Here is a 13,262-nt window from a genome sequence, read left to right as displayed (position 1 = left end):
ACTTCCAACACAACAATATTGATCTGGGACATCAGTGTAGTCTTTTTTCGTTTGAGAATGGTTTATTTAAGGCACATAATAATAAATTAACGTTGCAAAGAAAAAAATATCTACTTAATGACAGCAAATTAAATGCTAATTGTGTTTAATGCAAGCTTTATTTAGTCTATTCTAAATGAATGTTTCGAGTAAAAAACGAACATTTGGGGAAATAGCTAAACCGTTTGTTTTTTGATGCTGTGAAATACTATCTATCATTGCAGTTGTCATTTTGTTTACTGGCATAGCATGAACCCTGTCAAACCACAAGGAAAATCTGTGAGCCGCTGAGCTCTATAGCTTATAAGGCCTTACGTAGCAGGATATTTTTGTGAATGGGTTGTATAAAAGCAGTAGAGCATGAAACCTTATTTAATGAAAACCACACTTGAGGCTTTATAAGTAGCCTAAGGGCTGGGTGTCCTGCGCTTAGCCTAAACAGTGCAGAGAGATGGCTCGAATTATATCGACATTGTTTGATTTTAGACAAGGCCAGAGACATTTGCATTTTACACTTCCTCTATAGTCAGAAGGCTAGATAAGTGAGTTTAGATGGTTAGACACAGCCGCCAAAATGAGTCTGTCACCTTATCAACGCAACTACGCCTTTATCTTGGATATGAATTTGATTCGCTCTGTCGTTGACTTCCTTATAAGGGGCATTTCAAAAGAGACACTCAGCTGAAACTCCCGAGTTGCGCGCCTCGTCTCTCTAGAATACAGACCCCCAGATTTCCTTTCATAATCCCGCCGTAGACATGTTCACACGATCCCCCGTTATTAAATGTGCCTCTTTCTCAGAGCCACAGTGATAGCAGTTGTCAAATTGACAAAACGATCCCTTATTACCATAATTGTTATAGCGATGTCTCAAAAACCAAATCAAAGTACTCAAGGCCTATCGATGGACAGAGAAAAATGGTTTCTTAAAAAATATGTTTGTATTTTTTTTTATAATAGGTTTTTGCTGTTAGTTTCCTTGTCACTACTAACTTGTATAAGAAAAGCCAACAATACTTACTTAAAAATGTGCCTCATTTTTAAAACTATATTTTTCCTGCAGTAAAGTTTGTAAAGTTGTAAAAGATAAGTCTAGTTTTATGCAACCATGTCTTAAATAAATCATTAGATTTGATTGAATACACACCGAGAGGAGAAGTAGGCCTATAGGCCTACAAACTCAAAGTCCTTTTAACAAAATAGACTGGCCTACTCCTGAGCCCTGTCAACTGTTTTAGAAAATGTAATGATATGTATACTCAATGTGTCCATTAGGCTATAGACCTTTAAATAGGTTGTGTATTAAGAAATGGACCATTTGAGAAGTCATTTGTTATTCAGGTTTATAGGCCTATTTTCTTTAAAAGATTTACATTTTCCACAACAAAACAATTTTAACATGATATACATGATTTAGGTATCCTAAATCTCGCCTTCTCTCATCCCTACTCTTGTAATCTTGTCCTCGCATTAGACAAATCACCATCGTTATCTCAGTCAGATAACCACATGAGTCTACACTAAATCCCCTCCACAAACAATGTACAAAGGGAAATTCAAGCAGCCTTACATTTAATCGAAATAACTGTAGATTAGTGATTGCCTATGACATAGGCCTATACATGCGTAACGTGTTGTCAATATGTTTTTGATGGATTCATTGTATTTCATACACTCTCTGTACATTTAAGTGCTGTCGTTTATCTAAACAGAACGTTTAAATAAACGACAGCACTTAAATGTTGTCATATAAAGGTACAGAGGGGTTGGGAGAGGAACGGAACAGGTACAGAAGATAAAGCAATCATCGCTCTCCCTAAAATGAAATCAACTCCATGAGAAGTGCCATGAACCCTTCATTAGTCAGATGCTAGGCGAGCTGTGATCTATAGCTGCACGGTGGTGGGGTGTGAACTCTGCACTGAGACCCACTGCATCAACCTACCTCTGACTGAGGATGAGGCATCATGCTGAACACCCAGAGACTTAACTACACTGTTTTCTGTATACAACTAGATAACTACACAACCATCTGATGGCAATAGGTGACATATAGGCTAAGCCTACTTCACAGCAAATAATCCAACAGAAATCTTACCTTGCTGTAGCTTTACAGAACTTAGTCCAGTGATCCATTTATTAGCATGATACAGTTATGTAGGATATTCGTAGTTTGGTCAAGTGGACATGAGAATGTTTGAATTAAACAAAAGATACCTCACATAAGCAACCATTTCTTTTTACAAATACAAATATATAGACTAAGAGGTTCCATCGCAAAATTAGGAAAACGCGATTATGTTTTGCTTTAAAAAAGACACACAAATTAACCAAACACTAAACGCGCGATAAACCCCGTATGTTCACATAAAGATCGCTAAAAAGTTCAATATTGGTCTCAATAATGTTGCCTGATCTGTAGCTGTGCTGGACTTTAAAAAGCTGGTATTGAAACGTTACCTGGATGCCCGATCTCTTCTGCCACCCGATCTAAGTCTCCCTTAATGATCATCTCAACAGTCTTTTGGAGTAATTTCTGACGTTTCAACTTTGAACTGCCAGCCTCCAAAAACCATGCCAGTTTTCCAAGCACGACTGCCAACTCTTTTTATTATTAATTGCTATGAATTTCTTGTTACTCTCTTCATACTCTCTCTCTCGCTCTCCCTGCCCCTCCCCACTCCCTCTCTTTTTCACCCCTTCCTATAAAAAATACGTGCTTTAGTCCAGCATCAGTTTCCTCCTATTTTATTTTGTAATTTCCTCGGCATTTTTTTTGTTTCGAGGCAATAACGTGCGCGGGGATGATAATGGAGCCTCTATGCACCCTAAGTGTTTTAGCGCCCCATGTGATGTCAGTCTTTAATAAAACTAAAAGGTAAACTCCAGGGCAGGAACTTCAACTGACCCCCACTTGAACTTCACAACACATCGCGGCTTCGTCTTAAAGAGACAGGTCTTTATTGTATATCACACGGCCCACTGCAGTCCTACACTGAACTGAAGTTTGGAGACATATGAGACCCGTAACAAAAATGCATATTGTCAACAATTAGACTATGAGGAAATAGTCTACACACCGATAGATGATGGCTGGTTTATTCTTATGCCATTTGACTGAAACTGATCTACAACACTACACCCTTTTAGTTCATGGATATTTCAATTAAACCTACTGATAAGGTTAATCGTATGATAGTGCTTAAAATGTGTACTAGTCCTAGTAAAATTGTGTACTAGTCCTAGTGAGTGAACCTTTGATATCCTATACGGATGTGACATTCTACAGTCCAACCCCCATTGGCTAACTTAGAGCCACCTCATCATTAGAGTTTGGTGTCAAGTGTTTGTAGCCCAAGGCCTAACGAGTCTCACTCACCTGCTTACGTAAAGACAAGCAGACAAGAGCTTACAGTAAGTAAACTGCCACAGTCCATATCCTGCGAGACTCGGCGCACTGACAGAGGTGGGCGGGGAGGAGCAGAACTCTGTCCCCTGATATTTTTATCCATCCATCAAATATAACTATAAGGTAATCCTGCAACCATGCACTATATAGTAACCTAGTGGTGTAGTCATTGGCCTTATTTGTTTTCGCGCGTAAACGTTGTTTCGTGCGTAAAACGTGGGCCTATTTTGGAACGGAAAAGGTACCTCTATGTTTTTGGTAGGCTAAATATATACGCAGTAACAGGTGATTAAGTGTACACATAAATTGTACTGTAAGTTAAGCTCAAAATAATTACAATATATTCATAATGAAGCTGTTAGGGTTGTTTAGGGCTTTTATGCAGGTTTGTTTTTGTTTTCAGACCTATAGTAATTCAGTGTTCCACACACAGTAGTACACACTTCTGAAATTGATCATGTTTGTACAATAACAAATTATTTTAGCCTAGGAGTTGATATTTTTAGTACAGTTATAGTTGCACTATTGGCTGACAGTCTGAAAATCGTGAAATCTCTCTCAACCAGCTTTTGTCATTTACATCAGTTGTACAACTTTTAGAAGCTGAGCATATGTCAAATTATTTTTTTCTATCAATTGACTATATGTATACAATCTTTGGCTACTAATTATTCAATCTTTCTGTTTGTTGTCATTGCGAATGGGCCTTTTGCCCTTATCGCGAACATCTTAATACGTTAACAACATTATTTTGAATTACTAAGGCATGTTTCCTCTCTCGAATCATTCCAGGAAAAAAAATGCAACTTGTCTTCAATAGATTTTTTCAGATAGGCCTAGAGATGCTCACGAGAGATTTTGTTTTAAGCAACCTCACGATAATATAACGTTTTAAAAATGCGATATAACATGCCAGCTCCGGACGCGTAAATTTAGTCTATACTTGCCAGCTGTCAGACACAAATGTTTTTTTAAAGTTTATAAATATATACTTAAGTAGGGGAGCTTTTATAGCCTATTGCCTTCACTGACTAAATGCACCTAAAGTCGCAGTAAGTATCCAGACGGGATGTCAATATGCATGAGGCTAGTGGAGGGCATCGCGCTCTCTCTATCTCTCTCACATCTGTCATTTACCCACCTCGGACTCATGTCTGGTGTCGTGGCCGTTTGTGAGTTCTCCTCCTCGTGATTCCCCCATCCAGACTTCCACGCTCACTCGCCCAAAATTCCGTGCTATTAGCAACCTCTTCCGTGCTTTCTCCTGTTCTCTATCACTGCTCGCCCGTTCTCTCTGTCCCGCACACTCTTTAATTTCTCACGTGCTATAGTACTATATCAGACACCTCTTCAGATTTGGTCGGGGTCCGATCAGACCAAGGTTTATGGCGGGGTGGATGCGCCCACAGCGACACCCAATGGTTGGCATTCTAGGATGTAATGCGCAGCAGCAGCAGCCTTCGTTGCGTAAAGGTACCGTCATTCACTGCTAAACCAGTTAATTTGCACTTTGTGCTTATATTATATTTGGAATTATGAAAAATCCATATTACACTATTGCTTTGTTTTTTCAGTGTATATACTTTATCCATACTCCAAGCTGTATGTGAACATTTTCTGTCAGATTCACTGTATTACCAGACATGCCAGTGTAATGGGGCAACCTCAATGGATTTCGCATAGAACAGATCAACCCATCAGTAAAGCACACAAAACCATACCAATACCAGTCATAATTTGTTCCAAAACTTTCTAATGTGATGCCATTTCTTCCCCTTAATAATGACACAAACATGGGCACAATCATTTTAACTATCTATATAATCCATAATTTAGAAAATATCTAAAACTGTACCAAAAACATGACCCTTTTTTGCTCAATTAGATGGATTATTCAAATCAGATACATTGAGGTTAATATGTTGTTCATATGAACATATGCTGTCTATTTTAGACAATCTGTTATTTTGAACAGGAAATGATATGTCAACTTGTTTGTAAATGCCTGAGTGTAAACTTCTCATTTGATAGTGCTAACTACCAAATATTTAGCAGGTGTCTAAAATACATATTTACTGTACATGACAGAAATCAACAAGGTTTCCAGAAGACATTTGATTAAGTCGATGTAGTTATTTTGGTCAATCAGTGAGTCACTGAAAGTGAGTTTCAATCAGTCTTATCTTTTATGATCACAACGAGTCAACCGTTCCCTATAGAAGATTCTATAGGCCTTGCTGTGGATTGTGACTGCTCCCTCCAACACCCAATCCTCCCATTGTCTGACCAACACCGTGTCAATATGATAAGAGTTGCTACAGGTATTTATGAACACCACTGGACGGATCCCTGATTATTTCACCATCATTATCTTGTTGCTGCGCTTTAGACAAAAGATGTTGATTTAGTAGGACACTTACCGGGTAGAAGCCTATTCGTGTCTCAGCCAACGTGTGTTGTGGTATTTCAATCACAATAGCAGCTGACAATCTTCTGATCCAGGGTCTTCCTCTTGGTATTATCCAAGTTCAAGATGCTGCTGGCTGCTGTTTCATTAGAGTGGTCGAAGTCACTCGAGGCCTCAGGCATAGCTTGGTGGAGAGGAGAGAGAGGAGAGAGAGGATAGGAGGTATTGTCTCTCACTTCCAGGTTCCCATGATGAACTGTTGATAACCTCAGTCACAGTGGTGGGCAGAATGGAACCAGACAAGGATATGGGCCATCTAAGGATCTGTGAGAGAGCTTCGATACATTTTCATAGTATAGGACAATAATATAACATGGGAATACACCATTTTATTAATTCAAATGTTGTTGTTTTGTTGTGGTTGTAAAACACATATTAGTATTTGTACTGAATATCACAGCATAAGAAAAAACAAGACTGTCAGAAAAAGTGGTTTGTTGGGTAGGCCAACATTACGTTTCTCACTTCTCTTCCTACTCTGGCTGATTTGGTTAGGTAGACCTAAAGTACACTTCTCTCTTCCCTCCCCTCTCTTCTCTCTCTGTTTGGATATAACAGTGGTCTTCCCAGACAGGGCCTTATCTGAGATGTCAAGCACTCTCCAGAGGCCTGCACTGGACATTTAACTTCAGTTTTTTAAAACACAATTTACCATAATCTGGTGTGGGACAAATCTAAAACATTGAACTCTTAATGAACTGAGAAAGCTTCCAAATTGCTGGTGTAAGCAATGATTGAATTAAGGACTGTGTTTGAGGAGTGCTGAGCTGGAACACAAAACAGAGAGAGAGAGAGAGAGAGAGAGAGCGGGAGAGAGAGAGAGAGGGAGAGAGACAGAGAGAAAAAGCGACAGAGAGAGAGAGTGTATGCAGAATACATAGCCACTTCCTCCAGGGTCACCTTCCTAATATTGAGTTGCAACCTCTTTTGCCCTCAGAACAGATTCAATTTGTCAGGGCATGGATTCTACAAGGTGTCAAAAGCTTTCCACAGGGATGCTGGCCCATGTTGACGCCAATGCTTCCCACAGTTGTGTCAAGTTGGCTGGATGTCCTTTGGGTGGTGGACCTTTCTTGATACACATAGGAAAATGAAACCAAACCGGTCAAACCGGTGCGCCTAGCACCTACTACCATACCCCGTTCAAAGGCACCCCTTCAGTCTATGTCATGGAAAGAGCAGGTGTTCCTAATGTTTGTGCACTCAGTGTATTTACGACGGTGTCAGGGCTGCAATTTTGTGTTTGTGTGTGTGTGTTTTTAGAGCAGGGTTGGATCAACTTGGATGGATGTAGACCCAACATGAGTTAGGAATTTTTTGCAGACAGTTGTGAGGAGGAGATACGAGGGCGCCAGCCCTCCAAGGCTCAGAGCACCTTGTTTCAATTTGCGCTCAGAGTGACTAATAACATTCCAATCAAGTTATTATTGCTCCATTATTGTCTGGCAGGTGGCCTGCTGCAGTCAAGACAGTACAGAGCAGAGCGGGATGGACCAGGGGATATAATGGTTCGCCTGCAGCCATCTTAGCAGTTAGCACCCCACCGCCCTACACCAGACACCAAGACCAGATGAATCTATCGTCACTCTGCTCCCAGTCCAACCTTCCAAGGGTCTTTCTCTCCCACTTTCTCTATTTTTCTCTCTCAGGGCAGTCTGCTCATTCTCTTCTCTCTCTCTCTCTCTCTCTCTCTCTCTCTCTCTCTCTCTCTCTCTCTCTCTCTCTCTCTCTCTCTCTCTCTTTGACCCAGGCTCATCATCCCACTCTTCCTTCTCTCCTGCCCTCCCTGCGGACATGGCCACGGTCCTTATCAAATGCACTCCCCCTGGAGAACCAACCCTACACCAGAGATTGAACGGTAGGCTCAACATTGAATCACACCCTTCTCTTAAGTCAATGTAATGAGCAGCTTTGCGACAGTTTTAGAGGATAGGCGTGCAAGGCATGTCATTTGAATGTCCTGAGCTGTTGTGTGTTGTTTGGTCGCTATTCTAGTTCACCCTCTGTCTGTGGTGAGCAATTATCTTGCCATAAAAAAATCCAGATTAGAAATAGTCATGGATGAGTTATGATAATACAGGCATAGTAGGGGATTCACCTCTCAGAGAAATGGCTATGGTAAGAGTAAATTGGTGGCATTGAAATATCTCTGCAAATCATACTGCAGATGTGTGAAAATGTATGTTTATCATAACATATACGTTTGATACGTTTATCACTCAAGGTGGAAGTGTTGGTTGGGGTAGCTCCAGAGGTGTGCAGCTGCCAGTCCTCTCCCTCAGGGCTGCCCCAGCACCTACAGTTTGTTGGTTCCTGTGGATCATCATGCAGGGGGAGTATATTGGTAATCCCAATGAGTGTGTGTGTGTGTGTGTGTGTGTGTGTGTGTGTGTGTGTGTGTGTGTGTGTGTGTGTGTGTGTGTGTGTGTGTGTGTGTGTGTGTGTGTGTGTGTGTGTGTGTGTGTGTGTGTGTGTGTGTGCGAGCGTGCATGCGTGTGTGCGTGCGTGCATGCGTGCGTGTGTGAGCAGGCCAGCCTGCTGGGTGTCTGTGGTGCATATGGCTGTCCGCTGAGTGGTCTCTGGTCCTCATTAGCCTCACACAGCATAGCCCTTCCCTTCTCACCTCCTCTTCCTTCTCACCCCCTCTAGTTCAAACCCCCTCTACCTCTCACCCTCTCCTTCTCACCCCCTCTTCTTCTCCTCCTCCTCTCCTTTTACCTTCCACTTACAGAGCAAACTTTTGTTTTCAGTGTCCTACGTACACCACACACCCGCTCCACCCCCCTCCTTTTCTCTCCTCTCCTCTCGGCCGACTAAATCTCTTTTCCGGCTTGATACTCGCTGAAAACCATATGGTGTGTGACATCATGAGGGCAGGAAGCAGGGAGCGCTAGCGAGAGCAAGAGGAAAGGGGAGAGCAGAACAGAGCAGGAAAGAGATTGGCTTGCCAGGTCTCTGCTTAGTGATGTCAGCAGATAGGCATTCTGGGAGGCCCGTTGGGGGGTGAGCAGGTTGGAAGTGTTTTTTTTTCTTCACATTTCACTCCCACCTGGATAATCAGGGAAGAGAGGGGAGAGGGGCATGGACTGGAGGATGAGGGGGGAGGGAGGGGAGTTGAAGAGGGAGGGCGGAGGGGCATGGACTGGAGGATGAGGGGAGGGAGGGGAGTTGAAGAGGGAGGGCGGAGAGCATGGACTGGAGAATGAGGGGGAGGGAGGGGAGTTGAAGAGGGAGGGCGGAGGGGCATGGACTGGAGGATGAGGGGAGGGAGGGGAGTTGAAGAGGGAGGGCGGAGGGGCATGGACTGGAGGGGAGGGGAGGGAGGGGAGTTGAAGAGGGAAGGCAGAGGGGCATGGACTGGAGGATGAGGGGAGGGAGGGGAGTTGAAGAGGGAGGGCGGAGGGGCATGGACTGGAGGGGGAGGGGAGGGAGGGGAGTTGAAGAGGGAGGGCGGAGGGGCATGGACTGGAGGGGGAGGGGAGGGAGGGGAGTTGAAGAGGGAGGGCGGAGGGGCATGGACTGGAGGATGAGGGGAGGGAGGGGAGTTGAAGAGGGAGGGCAGGGGGAGTTGAAGAGGGAGGGCGGAGGTGCATGGACTGGAGGGGAGGGGAGTTGAAGAGGGAGGGCAGAGGGGCATGGACTGGAGGGGAGGGAGGGGAGGGAGTTGAACCCTCCAGTTGAACGCCCGGAGGGGCATGGACTGGAGGGGGTGGGGGGGGTCTCATGGACTTTGTATGAACTGCTTTCCTTCAGGGAACTGTCCCTGTATAATGATGTCTGTACTTTCTTACCTGTCGTACACACTTGCGTCTTGTCCCTGATTTGCACTCTGCTGCACACACATGAACATTCTCAAAGTGTTCGTGAAAGGTATTTAAAATGTTATGTTGGTCTTGGGCAGAAGAGTCATTCTGGGGATAACAGACAGTCCCATCACTTCTCTGCCTGAAGAATGTGGGTCATGTACATAGGGAAAGGCCTGGACCATCTCTGCCTCTTTGTAGATCATCTAGCTCGTCCTCTGTCTCTCACTGGCAGTCACAATCTGTACACCAGGCTTTTTGTCTGTCAGCCTCCCTCCCTTTCGCTCGCTGGGTGAACTCTTCAGCTTTGTTGGGAGGTCCTGGTCTCTGTACCATCACCCCCATTCCATCCAGCTCTCTATCAGCACACACAAACATACGCATAAACACACACATTCAGCCACATGTGCGCACACACACACACATACACCCACCCACCCACCCACACCCACACACACACACACACACACACACACACACACACACACACACACACACACACACACACACACACACACACACACACACACACACACACACACGTTGAACTACCCCTCACTCCCTGATTAATGGCAGAGCTGGGGAGTGTGCCAGGCCAGTTCCTTACAACGTGAAGGGAAGGGAAAGAGGACAGGAGAGAGAGAGGGGGAGAGAGAGAGAGAGGGAGAGAGAGAGAGAGAGAGAGAGGAAGGGAAAGGGGACAGGAGAGAGAGAGAGAGAGAGAGAGAGGGGGGGGAGAGAGAGATAGGAAGGGAAGGGAAAGAGGACAGGAGAGAGAGAGAGAGGGGGGGAGAGAGAGAGAGAGAGAGAGACAGAGAGAGAGAGAGGAAAGGAAGGAAAGACTGCTGCAGCTGTGGTTTTGGAGCCTGTCTCTTCGCCCCCTCGCTGCCCCCTCTCTCCATCTCCTTGCTGGCTTCTCCAGGGACACACGCCTTGGCCAGGCCCCAGGAACCAGGGAGTCAGGACCAGGCTAAGGGGGAGAAAGAAGGGGAACAAGAAAGAGAGGGTGGGATATCGTAAAGGAAAGAGCAAAATAAAGTGTGAGGTGATAGAAAAGTTTGGGAGAGTATATTAAATCGGGGGGAAATACAGGATTTATGATATCTTAATGGTGAGAGTGGTAGTGTGAGGTAAGAGATGTGTCCGGTGTGATCCTCTATCAGCCCTAGTCTGGTATGTTCACAGTGTTAAAGTGTTGAGGATGGATTGATAATAAGAAAATAGACAGTGTAAGAATGGGTCAGACCACATGTGGTTGGCCTACTTTCTAGCATCGCTGTAACAATCCTGCCATGAGTTCAATGCAGAGCTATGGTGTGGCTGAACATTCCCAGTCTACCCACATTATCAAATGATATGTTTCACTGAACCTACCACTGAGGGAACATTACTGATCCATTTGACATAAGAAATCTGTGTCATTACTTAACTGTTTGATGCACTGATCATTTACGAGTTTACTAGGTTTCTAGTGGTCTAAGTGGTCAAACTTTAGTGGTCAAACTTTTCTTTCCCAGGGACCCCCGCCCAGGCAAACCGGCGACCCAGGGACCCCCGCCCAGGCAAACCGGCGACCCAGGGACCCCCGCCCAGGCAAACCGGCGAACCAGGGACCCCCGCCCAGGCAAACCGGCGACCCATGGACCCCGCCCAGGCAAACCGGCGAACCAGGGACACCCGCCCAGGCAAACCGGCGAACCAGGGACCCCCGCCCAGGCAAACCGGCGACCCATGGACCCCGCCCAGGCAAACCGGCGACCCAGGGACTCCCATCATCTGTTATGAAAAAATAATAATACACTGAACAAAAATATAAATGCAACATGCAACAATTTCAAAGTTTACTGAGTAACAGTTCATACAAGGAAATCAGTCAATTTAAATAAATGCATTAGGTCCTAATCTATGGATTTCACATGACTGGAAATACAGATATGCATCTGTTGGTCACAAATACCTTAAAAAAAGAAGGGGCGTGGATCAGAAAATCATTCAGTATCTGGTATGACCACCATTTGCCTCATGCAGCGCCACACATCTCCTTCTTGATCAGGCTGTTGATTGTGGCCTGTGGAATGTTGTCCCACTCCTCTTCAATGGCTTTGTGAAGTTGCTGGATATTGGCGGGAACTGTAACACGCTGTCATACACATCGATCCGGAGCATCCCAAACATGCTCAATTGGTGATATGTCTGGTGAGTATGCAGGCCATGGAAGAACTGGGACATTTTCAGCTTCCATTATCATGCTGAAACACAAGGTGATAGCAGTGAATGAATGGCACGACAATAGGCCTCAGGAACTTGTCACGGTATCTCTGCATTCAAATTGCCATCGATAAAATTAAATTGTGTTTGTTTTCCTTAGCTTATGCCTGCCTATACCGTAACCCTTAAATGAACATTTTTGGTTGATAGTTTCATTATTTTGACGTCTCCAGAGTTCACTCTAACGTAGTCTATTAACTAGAACGGGAAAGTTATCTTGTCGGTGTAGAGAGCATTTTGCTGTTGTAAAGCAAATTTTCACCAATTCTACAGTTTGGCATGGAGCTCAGAGAAAATTTCGCAGTTTTAAAGCAAATTTCCTGCAATTCTATGCATTTTGCCATTCGAAAGGTTATGTTCTTCTGCTCAAACATTATAATAAAATCAATGGGTATGTGGCCTGAATGCCTGTTTAAATAAACAAATATATATTATCCCTGACTGTCTAGCTTTTATTTTGATTGTTTGTTCTCAAAGATGGTATTAATAAAAAAAATTCTGCATGCTTCCTATCTGGTTTTGGTTGTTGAAGTTGACACAAACTGTTTTTCAGTGTCAACTAAATTACCACTTAGACAGCCAGCCTAAGAATTGTCTATACAGAAAAACCCCTGTAATTAGCACCAATAACTGTAATTTCATCCATATTAAAGGGATAGTTCAAGAATTTGCCAAGGAAGCCCTTTATCTACATCCTCAGAGTTGGATCAAAGGAATAGCTAGCATGCTAACTTTTCCTGTAAACTTGCAGCCATTGCGCTAACGCTAGTTAGCATTGACTCATAAAAATACCTATTACGTCCTTCATACTGGACACAGACAAATACAAATTGTATCCACGATGGTATGTATTCTGTTGCAGCTAGCGATATTCATAAAATATTTTTTTTCACAATTGTGGACCCCTTGCTGTACCTCATTTGCAGTACCTCAGGCCAATTTTAAAATCCCAGGTCTAAGAGATCATTGTTTTTTCTCAACCTAAGAATGTATAGTGTTTGTGAGTGTGATTGGCTCACCCTCACAGCCTTGGAGTCCCAGGCTGGTGTGTGAGGCCCAGGCAGTCTCCCTTCTCTCCCGCTCTGTGTTTTATGTGCTGTGTGCTGCGGTGCAGTGACCTCCCTCTCACCCCGGTGCCACCCAGCCGGTGCGGGATTCAGGCGTGCTTGGCCCCTGCCAAAACCCCACAGCGCCACATCTGCTATCCATAAACGCCAGACACTCTCGCTTTCCTTCTCCCTCACCCACACCACCTAGCTCTCCCTCTTCCTCTTCA

The 13,262-nt window shown here is 44.2% G+C and overlaps 2 protein-coding genes across 10 annotated transcripts in view; one reads left to right on the top strand and one right to left on the bottom strand.

Moving 5' to 3' along the window:
- The window catches only part of LOC115136735 (hypermethylated in cancer 1 protein-like), an 18,912-nt gene extending 14,081 nt beyond the window's left edge, over positions 1–4,831 (bottom strand). For 2 of the 4 annotated variants that reach the window (XM_029672470.2, XM_029672472.2), the window contains exon 1: positions 4,590–4,831. In XM_029672470.2, coding sequence (XP_029528330.1) covers positions 4,590–4,649 — 60 coding nt within the window. In that variant the 5' untranslated portion in view covers positions 4,650–4,831. Of the gene's footprint in view, positions 1–2,499; positions 2,695–4,589 lie in introns of those variants that run through there. The other 2 variants (XM_029672473.2, XM_029672471.2) reach the window with 1 other exon arrangement.
- LOC115136736 (basic salivary proline-rich protein 3-like) lies at positions 3,377–12,420 on the top strand. 6 transcript variants are annotated; one of them, XM_029672476.2, is made up of 4 exons: positions 3,377–3,453; positions 7,666–7,773; positions 8,140–8,259; positions 11,236–12,420. In XM_029672476.2, the coding sequence occupies exons 2-4, from the start codon at positions 7,710–7,712 to the stop codon at positions 11,520–11,522; spliced, it is 471 nt and encodes a 156-aa protein (XP_029528336.1). In that variant the 5' UTR covers positions 3,377–3,453; positions 7,666–7,709; the 3' UTR covers positions 11,523–12,420. The 6 variants fall into 6 exon arrangements, with proteins under 6 accessions (XP_029528336.1, XP_029528339.1, XP_029528335.1 ...); XM_029672475.2 differs by lacking the exon at positions 3,377–3,453 and adding an exon at positions 3,460–3,571; XM_029672474.2 differs by lacking the exon at positions 3,377–3,453 and adding an exon at positions 3,460–3,571 and having other exon boundaries at positions 7,565–7,773.
- The last annotated feature ends 842 nt before the right edge of the window (positions 12,421–13,262 follow it).

This window comes from Oncorhynchus nerka, linkage group LG11, assembly GCF_034236695.1.
Source record: "Oncorhynchus nerka isolate Pitt River linkage group LG11, Oner_Uvic_2.0, whole genome shotgun sequence".
NCBI classification, from domain to species: domain Eukaryota; kingdom Metazoa; phylum Chordata; class Actinopteri; order Salmoniformes; family Salmonidae; genus Oncorhynchus; species Oncorhynchus nerka.
This window is presented reverse-complemented; position numbering and strand designations above follow the sequence as displayed.

Bases quoted from the DNA above. Each gene is read 5' to 3' on its own strand.
- LOC115136736 (XM_029672476.2), top strand. From the start codon at position 7,710: ATGGCCACGGTCCTTATCAAATGCACTCCCCCTGGAGAACCAACCCTA. The intron at 7,774-8,139 runs GTAGGCTCAACA...TTATCACTCAAG, and splicing joins CCTACACCAGAGATTGAACG to GTGGAAGTGTTGGTTGGGGT. The intron at 8,260-11,235 runs GTAATCCCAATG...TTTCTTTCCCAG, and splicing joins CATGCAGGGGGAGTATATTG to GGACCCCCGCCCAGGCAAAC.